The sequence below is a fragment of the Trachypithecus francoisi genome, unplaced genomic scaffold (assembly GCF_009764315.1).
Source record: "Trachypithecus francoisi isolate TF-2019V2 unplaced genomic scaffold, Tfra_2.0 Lachesis_group11, whole genome shotgun sequence".
Classification (NCBI taxonomy): domain Eukaryota; kingdom Metazoa; phylum Chordata; class Mammalia; order Primates; family Cercopithecidae; genus Trachypithecus; species Trachypithecus francoisi.
In genome coordinates this window covers 28,476,263-28,497,605 of record NW_022681456.1, presented here as the reverse complement: position 1 = coordinate 28,497,605, position 21,343 = coordinate 28,476,263, and the positions used below count along the sequence as shown (strand labels likewise).

Below are 21,343 nucleotides of genomic sequence, written 5' to 3'. Positions count from 1 at the left end.
TAAAGAGAAAATAAAATAATCTAAAATCTCACTGCAAGATAATGAACATTTCCTTCCAATCTCTTAAAAATGCCTGGTTACATATTACATGTATATTTTGTTCTGTGTTCTTTTATGTGATGGTCAGTCAGATGTGGCTACAAGAGGACACAGGAGAGGCTCAGGAAAACAACAGTTTATTGTATTCACAGATTCTAGAAACAGGAAGCATGGCACTCCTGCAGGGTCACATGGGGAAGCCACATGGGATGATTAAGGGGCAGAAAGCTGGGGCAAGGGGAAAGTCTCGGCCAGGGCTTTTACAGGGGTTTCCTGGGAAAGGCAGGGCAGGGCAGGGCAGGCTAAACTGTTTAGAATTGGCTAATTTGAATAATTTTGGTGGGCTCTAAACTATAGGAGTGGTCCCTGGTTGCCCAGTACCTGGCCCTGGGGTGACTAAAGCCAAGGAATACTGTCTCCTGGGATGTATGGGCCAGATGAAGGAGGTGTAGCTCTGGAGTGGCTAGTTTGCATATCAAAGGCATGCTCCCAGCTGAGTCCTTTGCTTTCCGGAAGAATGGGCTAGCCATAGATAGTAGTCTGTCTGTAGCTCAGAAGGATTTTTTTTGTTTGAATCCCGTGTGGTTATTGTTGTTTTTTTAATAGTACAGGAACTTTTTTTTTTATCTATCTCTCCCCCCCCCAAATAAAGCAATTGGACAGCATTCGTTCCTCTTTTCTTTTTAAAAAAAAATTCCATAGGTTTTTGGGGAACAGGAGGTATTTGGTTACTTTTTTTTTTTTTTCTTTTTTGAGACAGAGTCTGGCTCTGTTGCCCAGGCTGGAGTGCAGTGGTGTGATCTCGGCTCACTGCAACCTCCGCCTCCTGGGTTTGAGCGATTCTCCTGCCTCAGTCTCCCAAGCAGTTGGGATTACAGGCACGCTGTCACTACGCCCTGTTTATTTTTGTATTTTTAGTAGAGACAGGGTTTCCCCATGTTGGCCAGGCTGGTCTCGAACTCCTGACCTCAGGTGATCCATCCTCCTCGGCCCCCCAAAGTATTGGGATTACAGGCGTGAGCCACCGCGCCCAGCTGAGTAAATTCTTCAGTGATGATTTGTGAGATTTTGGTGCACTCATTACTCGACCAGTATACATTATACCCAATTTGTAGCCTTGTATCCCCCCCCCCCCCCCCGGAGTCCCCACTGTCCATTGTATCATTCTTATGGGTTTTTAAGAACTCAAAACATCATGATATACAGACAATAGAATGTATACAAGTTATATTTTATTGTATCTATTACAATATTAAAAACAACAACAATGCATATTTCTTTCTTCTGAGCCCCATCCCGAGTCTTCCACTTCAAAGTCAGTGTGGGCCCTGTGGGAGTCCCTTCTTATTTCTGTCCCCAGAGCATGTCTCAAGCCACCTTAGGGGAAGAGGAAAGTTGGGACTTCCACTGGTCCTCGATGTCCCTCTGTGTTCAGTGGCCTACAGGTGAGGGGCTGCCGTCGTTCACTGAAGGTAGGACGGGAGGCCAGCCTCCCCACCGGCCCCTTTGCTGAAGCAGACATATACAGCACCGTGAAAGAGGATGGAAAGGCCTTGAATCAATCCCCCAGGGGCTGTCAGGAAGCTGAATCGGGGAGGCGGCAGGAGCTGATTAGCCGCATTCCTGACTTACTGAACTTGTACCGCACTGCTCTCTCCTGTACTAGGGCTCTGAGGAGCGCAGGCCCCACAGCTGACTCAATTAATCTAAAGTGGGGTGGAGCCATCTGTGTTTCTTTTAGGGATTCAGGTGACTCTAATGCGCGAGTATGAAACACTGGCTAAGCCCTCAGCGCTGTGCTAGGCGGCCCTCGCTTATACCCTATTTATTCCCACTTCTGCCTTCTCCCCTTGGTGTCCCCAACCTCTTCCTTTCCCTTGGGCACACCACCACTCACTCCTGCAGAAATAGCTCACGACGACGTGCTCAATTCCACGACCTGTGGATTCTCCGTGGCCACTGGCCTCCTTGCAGTTTCTGTTGACGCCATCAGGGGCAGCAGCGAGCACGGGCTCAGTGAAGGAGGCCTCTAGTTTGCGGCTGGGAGTTGAGCTCGAAAGGGTCTGGATAAGGGTGAGTTCTGATGCTGTTTTCTTCAAAATAAGTTCTGAAAGTATATACCTGAGCTTTGTGAGGATTCATTTACTTCTCCCTGAGTTGTATTACAGTTTCTTAGCTTTGACTTAGGAAAATTGATAAACCTATGTGACTTTCTTTGCTTCTCTCTAATCCCTGGGTGGGAGATGGTGGAGGAGTCCACAGCAAACTCGAGTGAATCCGTTACTTCTCTTTCCCACCAAAGGTCTGGAGCTGAATCTAATCTCTGGTTTTGGCCTATAGACACTGCCCTTTTGATCTGAGGGTGAAAAGGGGATTCAATCTAAGAGTATTTCATTTCCTAAACAATCTGGAAGAGATGTATTAGTTTAAAAATCATTCACTGTTTGAGGAAACACTTTCCACATATATTCTATGCATTCTCTCTCTCTATATGCCATGTCTTGTTTCACTTCCATTATATTGGGAAATTTTCCCCCATGTCATTAAATGTTTTTGGAAAAGATGATTGTCCATGAGGATACATATTTTGCAAATTTTATGTACCATAGTTTTTTAACCATTTCTCTATTGCTGGACATTTAGTTTGTTCACGATTTTTACTCTTATCAATAACTGCTTTAAATTTTCTCACATATAAATCTTTGGTCCTCTCACATCATTTACCATGAATATTGAGAATGCCATATTTTATCCTTTTGGAGTCCTCTCGGTGTTAAGAACAGAAGTAGTTTCACATGTGACGCTTAATTAAAGCTTGTTAACTTCACTCATGGCCTAGATCAGCTTGCATTGGGGCCCTATAAAACCTGTCTCTTTAATATTAAGCCATATGAAATCACAAGAGTATGCCAAATCCGGTCAGCATCTATCACGACTATCCACTGTATAAACAGGCATTTCATGTTTCTGTTACATTCAACTTCTGAAATGCCATTAGCAGAAACCATTAAAGCAAACAATGAAAACACAAGTAATAATTTCTTTAAAAAACACTTTGCAATGCTTGCATCATACATATTAATTTATAGTTGCAGCAACAGAATCTCATATTCAGATGGTGTCCTTTCAAAAGGAACGGTGTAACAAATCCCTAGCAGTACTTAGCTTAACGTACCTTCCTGGTGATTTATATGATGCACATCATTGTGTGCATAAAGTCCAAATTTCATGACACAGACACACACAATTATATGGATGACAGTAATATTCCAATGAATGATATAAACATCAACTGTTAATTCACTAATAGAAATAGAAAGTCAAGGCAAAAGAGACTATGTCCCAAAACTACTTGACTACTGCCTTTAGGCAAAAGATCTTTTGGAAATCAGCTTTTAAAGACTTTAGTTTTACCACTGCCCTGAAGCAAGCTGAACCCAAAATGTCACTTTACTATCTGCCCAACCCTGGGCCCAGAGTTGCCCATGGAATACAGGTTGACTTCCCCAAGATTCAGGTGAATCCATTACTTCTCATTCCCACAAAACGTCTGGAGCTGAGTTTAGTCTCTGGTTTTGGCCTATTGACATTGTCATTTTGATCTGAGGGTGAAAAGGGATTCAACCTAAGAGTATCTCATTTCTTAAACAATCTAGAAGAGAGGTATTAGTTTAAAAGTCATTCATTGTTTGAGGAAACACTTTCCACATATTTTCCATGCATTCTGTGTGTGTGTGTGTGTGTGCGTGCGTGCATGTGTGTGTGTGTAGAACTACCTTTTAGGATTTTACTCTGTTATGTAACTTTACTTTGCAACTTTTACTTTCCTGCAAGTGCCTGGATAATTAAGCAGTTCATAAAATAAACTTCAGGTCACCTTTCCTATGATCTGCAGATTGGCTTGGTGTGCACTCCTGAGGTGCCAATCATTCTTTTTCCGCTTACTCCTCTCTGTGAGAGGACTCACAGCACTGGAAGAGGTGGTCCAATCACCATGTGATCTCTGCTCCTTAACCTGGCCACAGCAGATCGAAGCCAGAACCCAGATGGGTCATTAGATTTTCTGCCCTGAGGAGTTGGAATTGTGACTTAGTGACTGGGTCTGTTAGCTGCATGGGTTTCTCTTTCTTCTGTTTCTCAAACAGCCTCAAGCCCTTCAGCCTCCTGGGCGATGTCTTCCTTGAATATCCAAATAAAATGTCTTAAGTCCTGCGGTGGAGACAAATGCTATGTGTTAAACTCAATTTCATTTCTTCTTCCTCTTCCTGGGCACACAGGAAGACCACATTCCTGAGCTTCCCTTGCAGTTAAGTTGTGCCACGGCTGTCATGTGCTAAGCAGAGAGGCAATGGCCAGGAAGAGGAGGCAGGAGTCTCTTCTTGTACAAGAGTTGACAATTAAAGAGGAGAAGAATAGAATGGTGTCGGTAAGCTCAGATGGAGGCTTTTCCTTCCAAGGAATATTTGTGCGTATGATAGAGCAGAGAAGTAGGCCACTGGTGCTAAAGAGAGGAAATGTGGTAGAAATGGATGGGTTGAAGGGTGAGCTTGAAACAATATGGGCATGTCAAGGCAGGGACAAGGAGTTACTGAGGAAGCATATCCAGAGGCCTCAGCCTTCTCCCTGGAGTCGGAACCACATGCTAAGGGCAGTGGAAGAGAAAGGGTGGGAAAAGAGAAACTCTGAAACTGCCCTCTGGCCAAGTTCGTGGAGCTGGACAGGATGGATTTGTAGTAAGCCAGACATGATTGGTTTTGTGCCAAATCCGTGGAGTTTGGTGTGATTCGGGAGGACCAGAGAAGGCTGACTGTGGGAATTATCAGAAGTCAGAAGCCTATGTTAGTATAACATTATCACTTGCCTAAAGAACAGATGATAGGGAGAAAAATGTTATTCTTCTAGGCCCATATTTATTCACTATTTCTTCTTACTAATAATACCCCAGTGTCTTTAAGTACTAAAATGTTCCATTTCTATGGAATATTTTCTCTCATCTGTACGAATAAAAAGGATGTTCATTTTTTTAAACATCAGGTACTCATTACTAAACAGGACAAAATCAATCTTTTTTTATTTAAGACCCAAAACAATAGTTAACTACTATTTGAGCTGGGGATCTATTGTCTAGAAAAGTAATAATTATTAAGTAATTCAAAAAATAAATATAAAAGTAACAGGTTCATTTTTGAAAATTTGTTCAGCACAGAAGAGTTTTAAAAAGAAAAAATATCCATAAATACATCATCCAGAGCAAAACATTTAAAATATTTTGGTGTCTTAAAAAATTAGTGTCATTCCAGATAAAGTTTTGTACTCAGTGTTTTTTACACATTATTTCATAAATATTTTCCAAACTCATCAAATGAACTTTAAAATATAAATTTACTGACTATAATATATAGTACCCATTTTTTTTTTTAAGTCTGTTTTGTTTGTTTGTTTTTTGAGACAGAATCTTGCTCTGTCACCCAGGCTGGATGGAGTGCAGTGGTGCAATCATAGCTCATTATAACATAAAATTCCTAGGCTCAAGTGATCTTCCTGCCTCAGCCTCCCAAGTAGCTGGGACTACAGGTGCATGCCACTATGCCTGGCTAAATTTTTTTTTTTTAGAGATAGGGTCTTACTGTGTTGCCCAGGCTGGTCTTGAATGCCTGGCCTCAAGAGATCCTCTCACTTCTTTGGGAGGCTGAGATGGGCAGATCACAAGGTCAGGAGATCGAGACCATCTTGGCTAACACGGTGAAACCCCGTCTCTACTAAAAAATACAAAAAACTAGCTGGGCGAGGTGGCGGGCGCCTGTAGTCCCAGCTACTCGGAAGGCTGAGGCAGGAGAATGGCGTAAACCTGGGGGTGGAGCTTGCAGTGAGCTGAGATCTGGCCACTGCACTCCAGCCTGGGCGACAGAGCGAGACTCCGTCTCGAAAAAAAAAAAAAAGAGATCCTCTCACTTGGCCTCCCAAAGTGTTGGGATTACAGGCATGGGCCACCAGTCCCAGCTTGTCTGTTTTCAAATGAAAAATTTAAAGCTGAAAATTGCTGCAATGTATATTCTGGTTATTACCTTAGGACCGATTTCTACAATGGTATATCAATAGAGCAAAGAATATATTTTTCTTTAAAAATAAAAGTTCTAAATGATTTTTTGAGATACATCATTCAAAAATGAAGGTGATCTATGAAATATACAATGACCAGTCTTGTCCTCATCCCTATTCCCATTCAGTTTATTATGCCTTGTCCCCTATAGGTAACCATTTTTCTCAGTTTCCTGATTTGTCTTCCATTGTTTCTTGCTCAAATGTTTATTTCCCAATGAGAGAAATACCCTGTTTCTCACAACCTTACAAAAAGGGAAGATATTTTATATACTGTTCCATGCCTTGCTTTTTTCACCTTACTATGTATCCTGGAGATCTTACCATATACATTTGTAAAGATATTTCCTATTCCTTTTGTCTCTCAGTTGCATAATGTTCCATTGTATGGACGTACCATAATTTATTCCACTAGGAGCCCTCAGTTGTTGTCTTATCTTTTGCTATTACAAAGCTATAATAAATAATCTTGAAGTATATCATTACATATATGTCTGGAAATATCTGTAGAATAGATTTCAAAAAGTTGGATGCAGGGCAGCCCCTAGGATGTGTGGAGCTCCAGACAAATATTCTTTGCAGGGCCACTGCCCTCATAGGCCATTTGGCTTTAAACTATTCTGCAAAATCCTGGAACCCATTTGAAGCATAGTGATTTATCGATGAAGATTTAGTGTAATGGATAGAAAAGAGGTACTTACACATTGGGCTATTGTCCAGTAAGTGCAAATGAAGATTCTTCATAGTGTCCAGATACTATCTTTTTGTGTTTTTTCTATATTGTCAAATGTTATTCCTGGCTAATTTCCTGTCTCCCACTGCAAGGAAAAGTTACCAATATTGTTACTAGTTGCAATGCCAGGGCTCTTCAGAACCTATTTGTATTGAAGTGGTACCACACTGACATCACCACATCGATGGTAGGCAAGAAGGACACCAATTGAAAGGGCCAGCTGTGGAGCAGTGGTCTTGAATACCTTCAGAAGAGAAAGGGACAGCCATCCCTACAGACCTGCCTGACATGTGCTCTAGAGCCAGCAGAGGGGGTGGGGAGACCTCCCTGAGTGCAAGTGATGAAGTATGCACAGGGTAAAGGGTGACTGCTACCACCGTGTCAGACTTGAATGCTCTAGACGGGAGGCAACACGGCAGCCAGAATGCTGACATGAGACAGCTACGACTTGAGTCCAAGGGTTAACTATGGACAGTTAGTGGCCCAGAGCTCTCAACTTGCCTTGTGTCTGACATGAGAGTCACACAAAATCAACATGTGATTTTGGTCAGTAAGAGTAATCAACTCATCAAATTGCCTTCCTGGAACGAGGGCTGGCCATAGAATCCTGGAACTACCCCGTAGGCATGAGTCTCTGGTCTCTGGTGGACCTCAAACAAGGGGAAAAACAGAAACTAGGCCCACTGCCAGCCCACTGGCCAGTCTCAGGCTTTGGATGGCAAATTACAAAACTGTAAGGTAGAAGCTTCTGCCAACTGGATACAATACAGGATCAGTTCTAAGTTGGGGCACCCTGCCCAGATGGCACTGCTGACCCCAGCTGGTCTTAGTATCGGGGGGAGACTTAGAAACGAGATTTAGAAATTAGGAATTCACTCTAAAGAAGGGGTAGGTGAGAGAGAGTGTGTGTGTGTGTAGGGACAGATAGTAAAGATTTTAGGCTTTCAAGCTCTATGGTGTGTTTTGAAGCTACACAATTCTACTGTGTACAGAGAGAGCAGCCACAGACCTTATGGAAATGAATGGACATGGCTGAATTCTAATAAGCTTTATTTATCCAGGCAGCAAACTGGATTTGGCCCACTGGCTGAAATTTGCCAAACTTTGCTATAAATCATGCAGCAAAGTGTCCAGCCTTTCCTTGCCTAGTAATGGTGGAATTACAGAATAGGATGACAAGTGCATTTGTAATTTTGTTATATATGGCCAGATTCCCCACTACAGAGCTTTTATTCTGTTCTACCACCAGCAATTTTGTCCCCTTACAGCCTTGCCAAGGGAATGTTTTATCCAGTTTTGAATTTTGCCAATCTGATAGGTAAGTAGTATCTCCGTGTGATTTTAATTAGCATTTTTTTGAGTGGTATTAAAGATTTTTTTTTTCTGTGAACCATCTCTCCTCTGGTTATTTTACTATTGGGTTGTTGGTATTTTTTCCCTTGATTTATAAAAGTTCTTTGTTTGCTAAGGAGATTAACCTTCAACATGTATTCTGCATTTGTTGGATAAAGTGTTCTATAGATGTCAATTAGATCAAGGTGGATGACCGTGTTCAAATGCTTGAGATACCTAGTAGTCGTTCAAGTAGAGTTGTCTGGCAGGTATTTGAAAATACAGATTTAAAACTCAGTTGAGAGTCTGGGACTAGATAATTTTGAAATAATCAGTACAGATGATATTTAACAATAAGATGGGTAAGATCACATAGGGAAAGAAAGTAGATAGAGAAGAGATGATAAAACTGAGTCCTAGAGCATTCCAACATTTAGAGACTGAGAACAAGAGAAGCAACCAGCAAAACAAACTGAGAAGGGGCTTTTAGTAAGGTAAGGAAAGAAAGCGAAGGGCAGACTTTTGGAAGCAAAGTAAAGAAAATATTTCGGCCTGGCACGGTGGCTCAAGCCTGTAATCCCAGCACTTTGGGAGGCCGAGACGGGCGGATCACAAGGTCAGGAAATCGAGACCACCCTGGCTAACATGGTGAAACCCCGTCTCTACTAAAAAATACAAAAAACTAGCCGGGCAAGGTGGCGGGCGCCTGTAGTCCCAGCTACTCGGGAGGCTGAGGCAGGAGAATGGCGTGAACCCGGGAGGCGGAGCTTGCAGTGAGCTGAGATCCGGCCACTGCAGTCCAGCCTGGGCCATAGAGCAAGACTCCGTCTCAAAAAAAAAAAAAAAAATTTCAAGAAGGAGATTCTGTTAAATGCCTTTACAGATTAAATAAGGTAAGAATTCTTATTAGAAATTGATCATTGGATTTGGCAATGTGGAGGCTATTGGTGACTTTGACAGTGAAGACATGTTTTTGGTAAGGAATTTTAAGAGGAAAAGAATAATTTTATATGAGAAAGAATCTCGAGTGGCATATTTTTGTCCTAACATCAAATGACTGGTTATTTAAGAAAGAGGAAGTAGAGGACAAAGCAAAAAAGCTAGGCGTATCATCGAGTGTCTGAGTAAATCATGGTAAGGGTTGTGAAGAATGAATTTATAAAAGGAATTTTTTTTGATCATGTTGGTTACAATTGGAAGGGAATTATTTGTAAGTTTTTCTAAGGATTGAGCTTTGATATTAAAAATACACTAACACAAAATTAAATTTTGGTCGCCTATGCTAGAATAGCAAGGTTTTCTCAAATTATTGATCTGCTCTTAGCAAAAATTACAAGAGATTTTTATTTTTAACTCTAAAATCTGTTTCTTTAGCAGCCATTTTCTAAACTGTACACAATTTCTATTTCTGCCACATTTCTTCCTGACATTCATTTAATGTCCCTAGTTTCAGGCTGAAAATGCTGTCTTTATTCAGATTGGTGATTTCACTTATCAAGGTAAACTTTTCCTACTGAAGCTTCTCAGATCTATTTCTCAGAAGTTCGACTTTGGCTGTATCTAGGGACATGTGATTTGCAGGTCATAACATCATTGCCTCCTGTTCTTTTTCTTCTTGAGAAGGACTGAGATGATCTCTCTCTCCTTCAACTTTTTTATTATTCCTTAACTTTTTTCTCCAGCTCTAACTCTGTCGTTATAACCTGACAGTAAAATGTTTATCTTGAAGGCCTGGAAAATGAGTGTTTTCTTCTAGTTTAACTTAATTCTGTTGGCTTTTCTTAATGTGTCTGAATTGTTCCATGTAACTAGGAAACTTCTGATGATGTTACTAAGACACACATATTCCCCTGCTCAAGGTACTGGTTTTCTTGTTTACATTTCTCTATAATATGGTATACATTCATAACCTTGGGCACACTCTTCCTGTGCCTGATTAAGTTCAAGTACCCTTTCATGAGGTTTGACTTCCAGATTATCTAAATAGGCTTCCCATAAGGAGAAGCAGTTACACTGGAGGAGGTTTTTCTTTATCTTTTTGGTAACTGGCCTAAAAAGCAAATATTTTATATTTTATCAAGATAATTTCCTCTTGTCTTCATTTTTATTATTATGTAGAAAAACTGAGCTTTGAAAAAGTTGCCTTTTTTTTTTTTTTACATTTATGAAACTTCTTGTGTTGCTTTTGAAGTCTTTGGATTATCACTCTGGTTAAATGACTGGCTATTATTTCCCAGTGACCTGCGATCCTGTTTTGATCAAGTATTTTGAACTCTTGACATCTTTGGCAGGCTTCTCCAGGATCAACATTCTAAATTAAATCTTTTTGACTTAGAATTAACTTCAGGATTTTCCATGTGGGCCGCTGGAGAGCCTCAAAGGATGTATCTTTCATCTTGTAGAGACATTAAGTGACTAAGCTTGCTTAGTAAATTGTATGGGAATTATTGTCAAATGATAAGTGATGCTAGGTTTTCTTTCAGTTACATTAATGGGCATGTTATTGATATGAATGGCCCCAAAATGTATAAAACTCTTAGAAATCTAATATCTTCTTGGCCATAATTCTGGTTATTATATTATATGCCACAAAATAACCAAATTTCCTTGTCAATTGCTGATTATAATGAACCAAAGTCAGATTTTTAACCATGGCTATTGTAAGTCTCTGTCATTCACAATTATTGTTTTGATTTTTCTCCAAAAGCATTTGCAATTAGTTTCATGAAAAATACTCTAACAAGTACTCTTAAATACAGATTTCTAATAACTGTAAGATCAATGGACTACATTAAAAATTTTCAAAACTCAAATGAAGAAACTGATGGGTTCATAAAACCGATAATCAAGATCAAGCAAGACAAAAATTAATTACATAAGATTAAGTAACTGATGAAGATGTTTTTATGTTTATTTGAAACATTATTGGTTCTTCAATGTTTTATTTAAGGATTTTTTTAAGGAACTTTTTTTTCTTAAGTTATCCATAGTTTACAGATTTAAGGAACTTTTTCTTTCTTAAGTTATCCATAGTTTACAGAAATTTGGTAAAGTATACTTGTGTGAACAAAGATGGAAGCATTTGCTTTTCTACCTACTTGATGCCTCCAAAATGTGGGAACAATTCATGGTTATTTGCATAAATTCAGTAAAAATCTGCTTTCTATAACTGTATACAATGAAAACACTGGTTATATTACCAAGGTTTTGACTGATATAGATTGGAGAATGTGCACAGAATGCCTGACTTCAAGGGTTCTCAGCCTTACAGTGAATAAAAACTCACTTCCTGGCAGGCTCAGGAGCCTTAGGACTGTAGGTAACATCTAAAGTCTTCCTTAGTTTGGCTTCCTCAAGAGGTTTTTAAATTTGAGGTTCCTGTGTGATCAACATAGGCAGAAAAAGTTATGTTTATAAAGAAAAAGCTATAATACATCTGCTATTAGATTGTAGCTCTGTGCATTGTTTTCAGGTTCTTATTTACCTATAGAGTAGACTAGATCCTGAATTCTTTTATATTCCTCTAATCCAACTTTCTTCCATGGAATTACTAAGAACAGGAACTGCTCTGTTCCTAAATCTCTATAAGCTGAAATGATACATTTTAAGGAACAAGTCTTGTGCCTGATGTATGGGCCATACAAAAAGTTCACCAAACTGCCTAATGCCATAACCAGAGATGTTCAGACTGCAAACAGGATAAGAAGTTGACATTTTCATGCTGTAGACAGCTTTTCCCAAGACATTGGCACAAGACTCTATATCATAACAAGACCCTGACCTCCCTTACTGCTACCTTTTTCATTTGGCAGGATAATGGTGTAATTTAAATTTCTTAATCAGTAGCTTCTGCCAGTAACTAGACAGAAACTAATCTAAAAGATTCCTTAGCCCACTTATTGGGTGACTTTGGCAACATCCTTAATACAATTAGTGCTCACCTTTTGCTTTAATTCAACCCAGTCATGGGATACTAGATGATGAATAGCTCTATATTATTTATTGGCTAAATAAGAAAATGTCTGTGCTATTGCAAATATTACATGTTATACCTGGATAAATCCCTCTGGGAAAGTTGAAACCCATATAAGCAAAATAAAAACATAGCCACATGGTTACAACAGGTCTTATACCTAATTCCCTATGGTCATTTGCTTCATTCAATTGGTTGCCTTTAAGCCTAGATTCACAGCTCAAAACCATTATGCAAACTGGGATTTTCATATTACTATTATTTCCTTTTTAAAGTTTGCACTATTACTTGTTAAATTTTTGCATAAGTAGAACTCCTAACAGAACAATGCTGGCCCAGCACCTTGAGATAACAGCAAACGACTATGGAACAGAAAAAATTGAACTTAATAACGGACTCCAGATAGACTTAGCCTGAGATCCACTCCCTGCAAACCTCCCTTGTTGCTCAAATGTGGATAATAGGGTTTTGACACTGACTCCTAGCCACCATTCACTTCCTCTAACATAGGACCAGATCAGCAACCCAGGACAGGCCCGTCCTGGCACCAGGGGATATCAACACCTGAATACAGGATGGTTGGTCAGTGATGCTTTTGGAGAAATATCTTGATCAAAAGGCGGAAATGTGAAACTTGTCAGAAACATAATGGAGTCACTTGTGTTAATAAAACTCTGACAAATAGAGCCAGAGAAGGCCGTGAAGAAAGGTTTATCATGCATAAATGCCCAATAACAAAAACCATCACAAAAGACTGCAAAAACCACAACGTTGTACAAAGGCCATTGCAACCTTACACACAAAAAATACTTCTGTGAGAGTATCTGCCCAGCAAATGCCTGTTCAACCTCAGACTGGCATCATGCTTGCTATCGATCCTTGTAGCCAAGGATAATTATCTCAAAATAATTCCTAATCCTCCTTTAAAAACATCCTCCTTCCTTTACCTCCCTGAATATGCAGGTAGTTCATATGCAATGAGAACACTGTGGCACGTGTATTCACATTGCAATGCCTATTCTTGAATATCATTTTCTTTTAGAAACCTTATCTCTGTTTACTATCTAGGTTGACAACAAGTTTGGTTTCAGTAAAGTGCTGGGGACAAAGACCTGTCTCAGAAAGTAAAGTCATTAGAGAAATAGAGTAGGTTGCTGGGTAGTTGAGGGTTAACTTGATATCTGAGGTTATAAATTTAAACATGTTGGAGGAGTTGTGTGTTTTTCATGAGCCATATTGAGCACTCAGGTACAGGCAAAACATAGAGAGCTGTCTTTATCCAGAGTTTGTGTTCTGTCCTGCCAGCATGAGAGAGGCAGTTGCAGATGTATGGATTGATGAACCAAGCAATGTAAGCTGGATAATGAGAGGAGTGGGGAAATGAGGAGAGTATTTGATGATCAAAAAGTAGTAAAGCAATGCATTGGAGGTATCCTATGTATACATAAATTACCCCAGTCTCCTCTGGGAGATTTCCACACTGGCTTGATGTTCTCTAGTTCATCAAGAAGCAAGCATAACAAGACTGGGTAATTATTTCTTAAAGTTTATTCTTATTTGAGTTTAAAACAATTGGAAGATGGCAGAACCCCATTATAAATGGGTACACTATACCATAGATATAAGGCAAGGAAGCCCAATTACTGAAAGATTTTTTTGAATGGCCTTTATTTGGCTACATCATTGATAGTTTATGGTGTGGAATTTTTGGATATCTCCCAAAAGATATATTACCATAAGTTTCCATTTTATGAGGTTCTAAGAAACTTGATTTTCGAAAGAAAAAAAATGGGCAAGAAAGAAAAATGTTTTTAAAAGTGTTATCTGTGTATAAATAAAGTGGCTGATAAATTAGTGAAAAGGAAGTTTGGAAAGCAGAAGTTTTTATGTTGTATAAAAAGACAGTGAATTAACACTACTTAAGACTAATACTAGATTGTTGTGGGTAAATGAGTCATTTTATCTGTTGCTTACTTATGTGAAGGCTTTCAAAAGGTCAGTCATAATTTAAAGGAATATACATCCCTTTTATAATCAGTGAATTGGTGACTAATTTTTTTTTTCTTCTATTACATGCCTTTTAGACATTTGGTTGCTCTAACCAAGGTTGGGTAGCAAAAGAGAAAGGAGACAGAACTCTATCAGTCATTATATTTATTTAACAGCATTTATGGCAAATGGCCAGACCTGGGCAGGGTGGTAGCAATGATAGATTTTACAAATTAAGGCATTGTTCTTTATTTCAATATTTTCATTTACCTATATTTTCCTTGTCTTAGGAATATGAATAATTTCGAGCTGGCAATACTCACCATCAGGACATAATAATTGGAGATTTCTTTGTCTGAAATTGAAAAGATGTAGTAATACTCTATTGTACTTTTTAAAATTCTGTTTTTCCGGTTGGCTTCCTCTCGGTGAAGTAGTTAGGTAGTCTTGGTGTATTTGGAGGGTCATAAACGTGTCATAGAAGGAGTACTGGCATTATGAAAACCTGGATGTTAGGTTCACAATTTGGTCATTTTGCAGTGGTACAATCTTAGAAATCCAAGTTCTCTGAATGTCAGTTTCCTCTGCTGTAAAACAGACATAGGAACATCCATCTGACATATTTCACAGGTACTACTGTGAGTATTAAATGATATTGTGTGCTGGAATGTGTACTGGAATTTAATGCTTTTCAAATGTAGCTTGCCCTGTATATTTTTAAAAAATCAAACTAGAAATCATTGGGAAACGTAAATGTTTATGAATCATACAGCCGAAATGTAAATAATTTGCAAATGCTTTACAATAAAATCAAAGATATTATTCATGGATTTTTTTTTAAGTAAAAAATCTTTGCAGTTAAATATTCATCAACTTAAACTTATTCTTTCTTTTATAAGAATGTTCACTATGTGACATTATAACTCTCCAAAGGAGAAATTCTATAATTAGTTCAGTTCTCTGCCTTAAAAGTTTCATTATAAGGCAGAATGGAATAAAGTTAAAAATAAGCAAAAATATATAACTCTAAACCACAGTACCCTCATTTAAAAGAGCTTAACAAGAATACTTTTCCCAATATATTTATAAACAACCTAATATTTGTATAACACAAAGTTACAACTTAAATCATGATGATCAAAGTTAATGTGCATTTTGATAACCTTATCAGCTTAAATTATTAAATATCTAACGGTCTTGAGATTGAATTTTAAAAAATGAACTACACGTGCTTTAAAAATGGTTACCTATTCAATAACTAAGATGTTGGTCAAGTGTTTAGAATATAGGCCAGAGTTTTAGAAAAAATATTTGAGAAATATAGTATATATGATAGGGTCCCATATAGAAATAACCCTGTACAAATGGATAGTTTAAGCATGAACAATAATTGAGGTAACCCACCAACTTCTTTTTTAAAAGGGTAAGTCACAGGCTTCTTTAAAAGAGCAAATGAATCACTTGCTCATTTTAAATCTCCTATCTTGATTATATTAAATAGTACCACTTTTTAAAATATTAATTACAGTGTAGGTAACAAATTAGCTGGGCGTGGTGGCACATTCCTGTAATCCCAGCTCTCAGGAGGCTGAGGCAGGAGAATCACTTGAACCCAGGAGGCGGAGGTTGCAGTGAGCCAAGATCACACCACTGCATTCCAGCCTAGGTGACAGAGCAAGACTCTGTCTCAAAAAAGAAAAGAATACAGGTAACAAATAGTAAATTCTGGTCAGTAGCAAAATTTTTGGACCAAATGACAAAAACATGTCAATAAAATGTGTTTAAGAATAACTATATTGCTGATATTCCAATAGCACTATGACCTTTGCTATCAGCAATCCAAGATTTAGTTCTTCATCAAAAGTCTCTCTCTCTCACACACACACACATACACACACACAAAATTTCTCATACTGTCTTGTCTCTACAAATGCATCTCAGGTTATCTTCTGCTTTTGAAGATTACATTTTTTAAAACACATCAACATTTTTCCAACAAATCAACGATCAAAAAATAACCCACTGCTCTCATTAACAATCTCTCAAGATCACTAGATGTTTACAAGTTAGCCTGACAAGAACTTGCAGAAATGAAATTGAATTGGCATCAGCACAGGGTAATTTTAGATGGAGGTAAAAGTGAGTTTATCTTATGCTCAGCAAAACATATTTAGGTCAGTTTAAATATGAGCAATTGGTAAATTTATCCTCAGCATAGAGGTGGGCAATGTTACTACGACTCAAAGCCTGGTTGGGCACCCTTCGTTTTATAGCATGCCTGGGATACAGCACATCTGTGAGACAAGAAAGGCTAAACTAGAGCTCTGCTTCTTCTAATCCTGCATTACAAATTAAAGTACATTTCTGCTATGTTTGTGGTTTTAAAATTATTCACTATAAACATCCTATATTCTTTCCTAATTAATTTCAGAGCTGGAGCTTATATCTATGTCTATGTCAAATTATTTATTCTATGAAAAGCAGCACAAATACTCTTCATTCTGGTTTTGACGCAAATTCCTTAAAAAAAAATTAAGGCCATTTAATTGAATCAGGGCCAACTGAAGAGTACCCTGGCAAAAGTCAAACCACTGATTTAAGAGTTTTGAAAAAGAGCTATAAGTGGTTATCGTGTATTTTCTTCCTTGGTAACTTGAGAGCAGTTTGTAGAATTTATTAGTCTCCAACATCTCCATCTCGATCTCCAATAAGCCAAAGAAAATGAAAACTTAAGGCTAACAGAGCTGTCCCGAGCAGATCACCCAATGCTGTTAGGTAGGGGATGGAGAAACTATCCGGGTCCTTTCCTTTCCTCCAGAAGTGATGGACCATCCAGTCAGCAATCCACAACAAGGTAAATACCTAGAAAAGAATACCAGAGATTACTCCTGCTGCCTGGACATTCCTAGCCCATGAAACATGGCCACAAGCCTAAACCACTGACTTCTGGAAGGAACCGCATATGTCTAAGTCAAGAACCATGCTTAAAAAGAAGAAGTACTTAGTTGACAAGAATATCTCCATTTCACAAGAGAAAAAACAGCATGTATGTTTACAGGTACTAAAATTTTTCTTCAACTTTTCATATAGATCTCATTCTAGCCTAATAGCCGTAATAATTTTGATATTTTAATAGCATTGTACTGTTTCCAAAAGACTTTTTCTATGTGATAAACCTGTAAAAAAGGACGACATTATGAAGAAGGAAATAAAAATTAAAATAAGGAATTATTTAACAGTCTCCTGCTGCAGGTATATCACATAAAATAAAGATGGAAAACTGACCATTCATTTACTAACTACAAGGCCATTTGTGACTTGTCAAGAAAAATTTCAGTTCAGTAGTAAGACCAATAACTAGAAGGTAAATGCATTTAGAAATGGCTCATCTATGTAGTTATAGATACAGACATAGATATATCCATAAAATGGAAATAGTTTAAAAGACTATTCAAACATGAAGGTGTTATATATAAATATTTTCTAGAATATCAGGAATATAAAGACTTTTGTGATGCTTTGAATTTGGGGACCAGATAAATGATTTTTTCTTTGATCCACCTAGAGTAGGGAGACTTTCTAATTTTCAAATCCCTGAAGCAGTGAAAGAAATCTGGGACTAGAAAGGATAATGTTCACTGGTTTTGGACAAGTTGGCAAGTATAGCACAGTGGTTAAAAGCACTTCTTTACGGCCCTTCTCTATTGTCTGCTAGCTGACTGTAGGCAAGTTACTCAACCTTTCTGACTCTGTTTATCCAAATGAACATTAAAATGGTACCTACCTCATAAGAATGTTGTGAGGATTAAATAATATACTAAATAATTCAGTGCCTGGCACACAATAAACTTTCAATAAATGTCTGTTATTAGTCTATTTTAACAGTATTATTCTTATTACTATTTGTGGCCCCTCAGGTATTGGGAACACCTAGTATGTGCAGGAGGAAGCCCACCCCAGGTCTAGGGTCTAGGGTCTAGGCCAACACACCTTTCACTAACCTGGCAAGTAGGCCATGGGGGTGAGGCATTTATTTGCCTGGGGACCTAAACTGCTGCATGCTATCATTTTAGCTCTAACACCTTTACCAGGAAGGAGAGTGGCTTGTCCAAACGTAGGAAGACATGTACCTATTGCAAATGCATGAACTTTACATGCCTTTGGACATCTGTCAGAGAGAGGTTGTACTTTAAGCCCTATTGTCTTTTGCATGTGGTCAGTTCTTCATTAGTGTTTCACCGGTAGAGACTGTTTTGGAATCATATAAAGTTTTACCAGGACAATCTGTTTGGGGTATGGAGGAAGCATGAAATATTAGAAAGAATCCTGGACTTGGAAGTTATAAAATCTGGATTTGATTCTCAGTTCTGCCTTTGGGTAAGTTTCTTACTACTCTGAGCCTAGCTATTCTCATTTGAGGAAAATATGGGGCCTAATATTTGCCAAACTTTGAACTAATAAGAGCCTTGGTTTAGGGGGATGAAAGGAAAGGCAAAAAGGCAGCATGATGTCAAGTTCCATCACTGAAAGCAAAATGCACAGACTGAGAGACAGAGAGTCATCCCATGGGACCCCCAGTGAGCCAGGCCACATCTAGACTGTTTTGGATGCCCTACTTTCAGAGAAACTGGTTCACATCTGCATCTTCAGTACCTAGCAAAGTGACTAACCTAAAAAGTAGACAACATCTGATTGATGGAATGCAAATCAGCTGAAGACAGTGTCATATAGGAGATTCCTATGAGAATAAGAATAGTTTGTCCCGGGCACAGAGGGTGGGAGGGTGGGAGAGGTGAACCTGAGACAAACGTTATGTCAGGAGACGCTAGGTTTCTAATATGTTGCTTCAGAGAGTAGAGTGTTAGGTTAAAGAAAAAAAGACCAAAAGCAGAACTTAAAAAAAATTGGCTATCTATAAATGGAACAAGTTATGTAGTAAACTCAAAATTACTGAAGTATATGGAGGTTTAATAACTACCTTTGTTGGTTGAATAAGTAATATATACAGGAGGAAACAATCGTTTTTAAAAGAATGAGGGTAGCTAATTTCTCTGGGATTAGCAAGAAAAATAAATGAATAAATTTATATTCTATATTATATTACATGTTTACATATTAACAATGTGTTAAATATATACTTATATACACAAATTTATATGATACGTACATCATTTAGTAATTTCTTGTATAATATCTGCCCTGAATGATTTTTCTAGACTAAGGTTGGCAAACTACAGCCCATGGGCCAAATTCAATCTGCCACCTGTTTTGTAAATAAAGTTTTATTGGAACACAACTCAACCCATTTTATTGCCTATTTAGTTGATGTTTTATTCCTTGCCACATTCTCAGGAAGTAGGTAGGCCTACTATTCCTAATGTTCATTTGGAGAAATTGAGTCGGAGAGGTTAAGTGGCTGTGTAGTTGTCACAGAGCACATATGTTCCACTAATCCTCTGACATATAAAAAACTTGCTGGCAGATTGCAGGGTTGAAATGTGTTTTATCTGTTTTATATTTTAAAAGATTCTGCCAGAAAATAAAACCAACCTTCTTAAAACAAACAAACAAAAAAACTAAGGCAAAGTCCAAGAAACCTGCCCATGATCACACAGCTTACAGGTGGAGTCTGGTTCAAACTCACCGAGTCCAACACTAAAGCCAATGTTCTTAACCATCACTACAGTACCTTGTTTTAGTAAAAAAGAACTTTACATTGATGAGAACATAAACTGGTACAACTACTTTGGAGAACAATTTGGTAATATCTATTAAATTTGAAGATGTGCATCTCCTTAATTCAGCATTCCTATATAGAAATAATGATTTTTCTGTTTTTTTCTGTGCCACTGGGGAAAAATAAAATTGTTCATGGTCAAAGGATACTAGCTCAGGGGCTTTGCTGACTCTAGGTCTCCCTGTTGCTACCCCAAGGACTGAGAAGACCAGTATCTTGGTATACTTATGGAAACCATACAGAGAAATTCTTATAAAAGCATACTAAGAGATGTGCAAGAATATTCACTACATGTCTGTTTTAAGAGCAAAAAATTGTATCTATTGACACAGAATGGCTAAATTCACTGTTAAGTCACACAACTAAACACTATGTAGAAGCTAAAATAAATGAAAAATGAACTATATAAATCAACACGAATATATCTCAAAAGCACAAGTTGAATGAAAAAAGTGGAAGACTATGCATATCATTTTAATAAAGTTTATAAGTATAAAACTATGTTTTTTATAGATACATTTGTAGCAACAGTATAATAAATAGTATAATGGCAAGAATAGATGCCAATTTAGAAGGCTGATAACTATTAGGGAGGGATGAAATGAGCTCAAGAAGGGATACACGAGAGTTACCAACCATATATATGATGCATTTTTATTTATTTTGAAATATTTGCTTCAGATCATTGATAAAGCTGAATGGTAAATACATGGTTATCTTATTTCCTATTACGTCCTGTATGTTTATATTTCATAATTTAAAAAAATATAAACAGTTGGGTTAATGGTATAACTCACTGACCAGGGCCACATGAGCTACAACTTAGAATATCTACTGAGAGGGACACATCAGAAAAGAAGTCAGTATGTCCTGTAGAATCCACGAAAGGTTTGGACTTGGAAGTACCAGTTGGTGCTGAGGCTGAAAGCAAGGCTGAGGCCAAAAGATTACTTAAATGTCTGTGTGTAGAGCTAGCTCCACATTCACCATTTCTCCAAACTGTCCTCTCCATGTAGGAAAATAGAAGGATGTTTTCTGGAGAAACTGAGTGTTAGAGACTCAGGACTCAAAGACACTAGAAACTATGAGGTACTAGCTGAGAATTGGGAGTAACTGAGAGTCTGCATACCTAACCAGAGTATTCCTCCAGATTCATATTTTGTTCTGAGAACAGGCAGGAAGAGAGGAGAGTAGATGCTCACATTTGGAGGCCCCCAGTTAAATGGCCAGTCCCCATGTCCATTAATGGTAAAGCATCCAGTCAACAGCCCACCCCTACTTCCATGTTACTTAACCTCTCCGTGTCTCAGTCTCCTCCCCGTTCAAGACAGAGATGTGATGTGAATGTTAAATAATGCAGAATGGTTAGAACAGTGTTTGGCACATTGGAAGAACTTAAAAAAGATTTGCTATGATTTTTAAAAGCAGGTTATGAAGAAAT

General features: G+C 38.2%; 1 protein-coding gene and 1 long non-coding RNA gene across 5 annotated transcripts in view; both read right to left on the bottom strand.

The window, feature by feature from the left end:
- Nucleotides 1–1,202: 1,202 nt before the first annotated feature.
- Nucleotides 1,203–8,767, bottom strand: LOC117089499. Its single transcript, XR_004439638.1, has 3 exons — nucleotides 6,840–8,767; nucleotides 3,917–4,248; nucleotides 1,203–2,146 (listed from the first exon to the last, which is right to left on the bottom strand). It is a non-coding gene; the product is annotated as an uncharacterized LOC117089499 (long non-coding RNA).
- A 5,546-nt stretch (nucleotides 8,768–14,313) lies between these two features.
- SLC41A2 (solute carrier family 41 member 2) overlaps nucleotides 14,314–21,343 on the bottom strand; it is a 152,803-nt gene continuing 145,773 nt past the window's right edge. For all 4 annotated transcript variants that reach the window (XM_033220819.1, XM_033220816.1, XM_033220817.1 and 1 more), the window contains one exon: nucleotides 14,314–17,027. In XM_033220819.1, coding sequence (XP_033076710.1) covers nucleotides 16,842–17,027 — 186 coding nt within the window. In that variant the 3' untranslated portion in view covers nucleotides 14,314–16,841. The remainder of the gene's footprint in view (nucleotides 17,028–21,343) is intronic.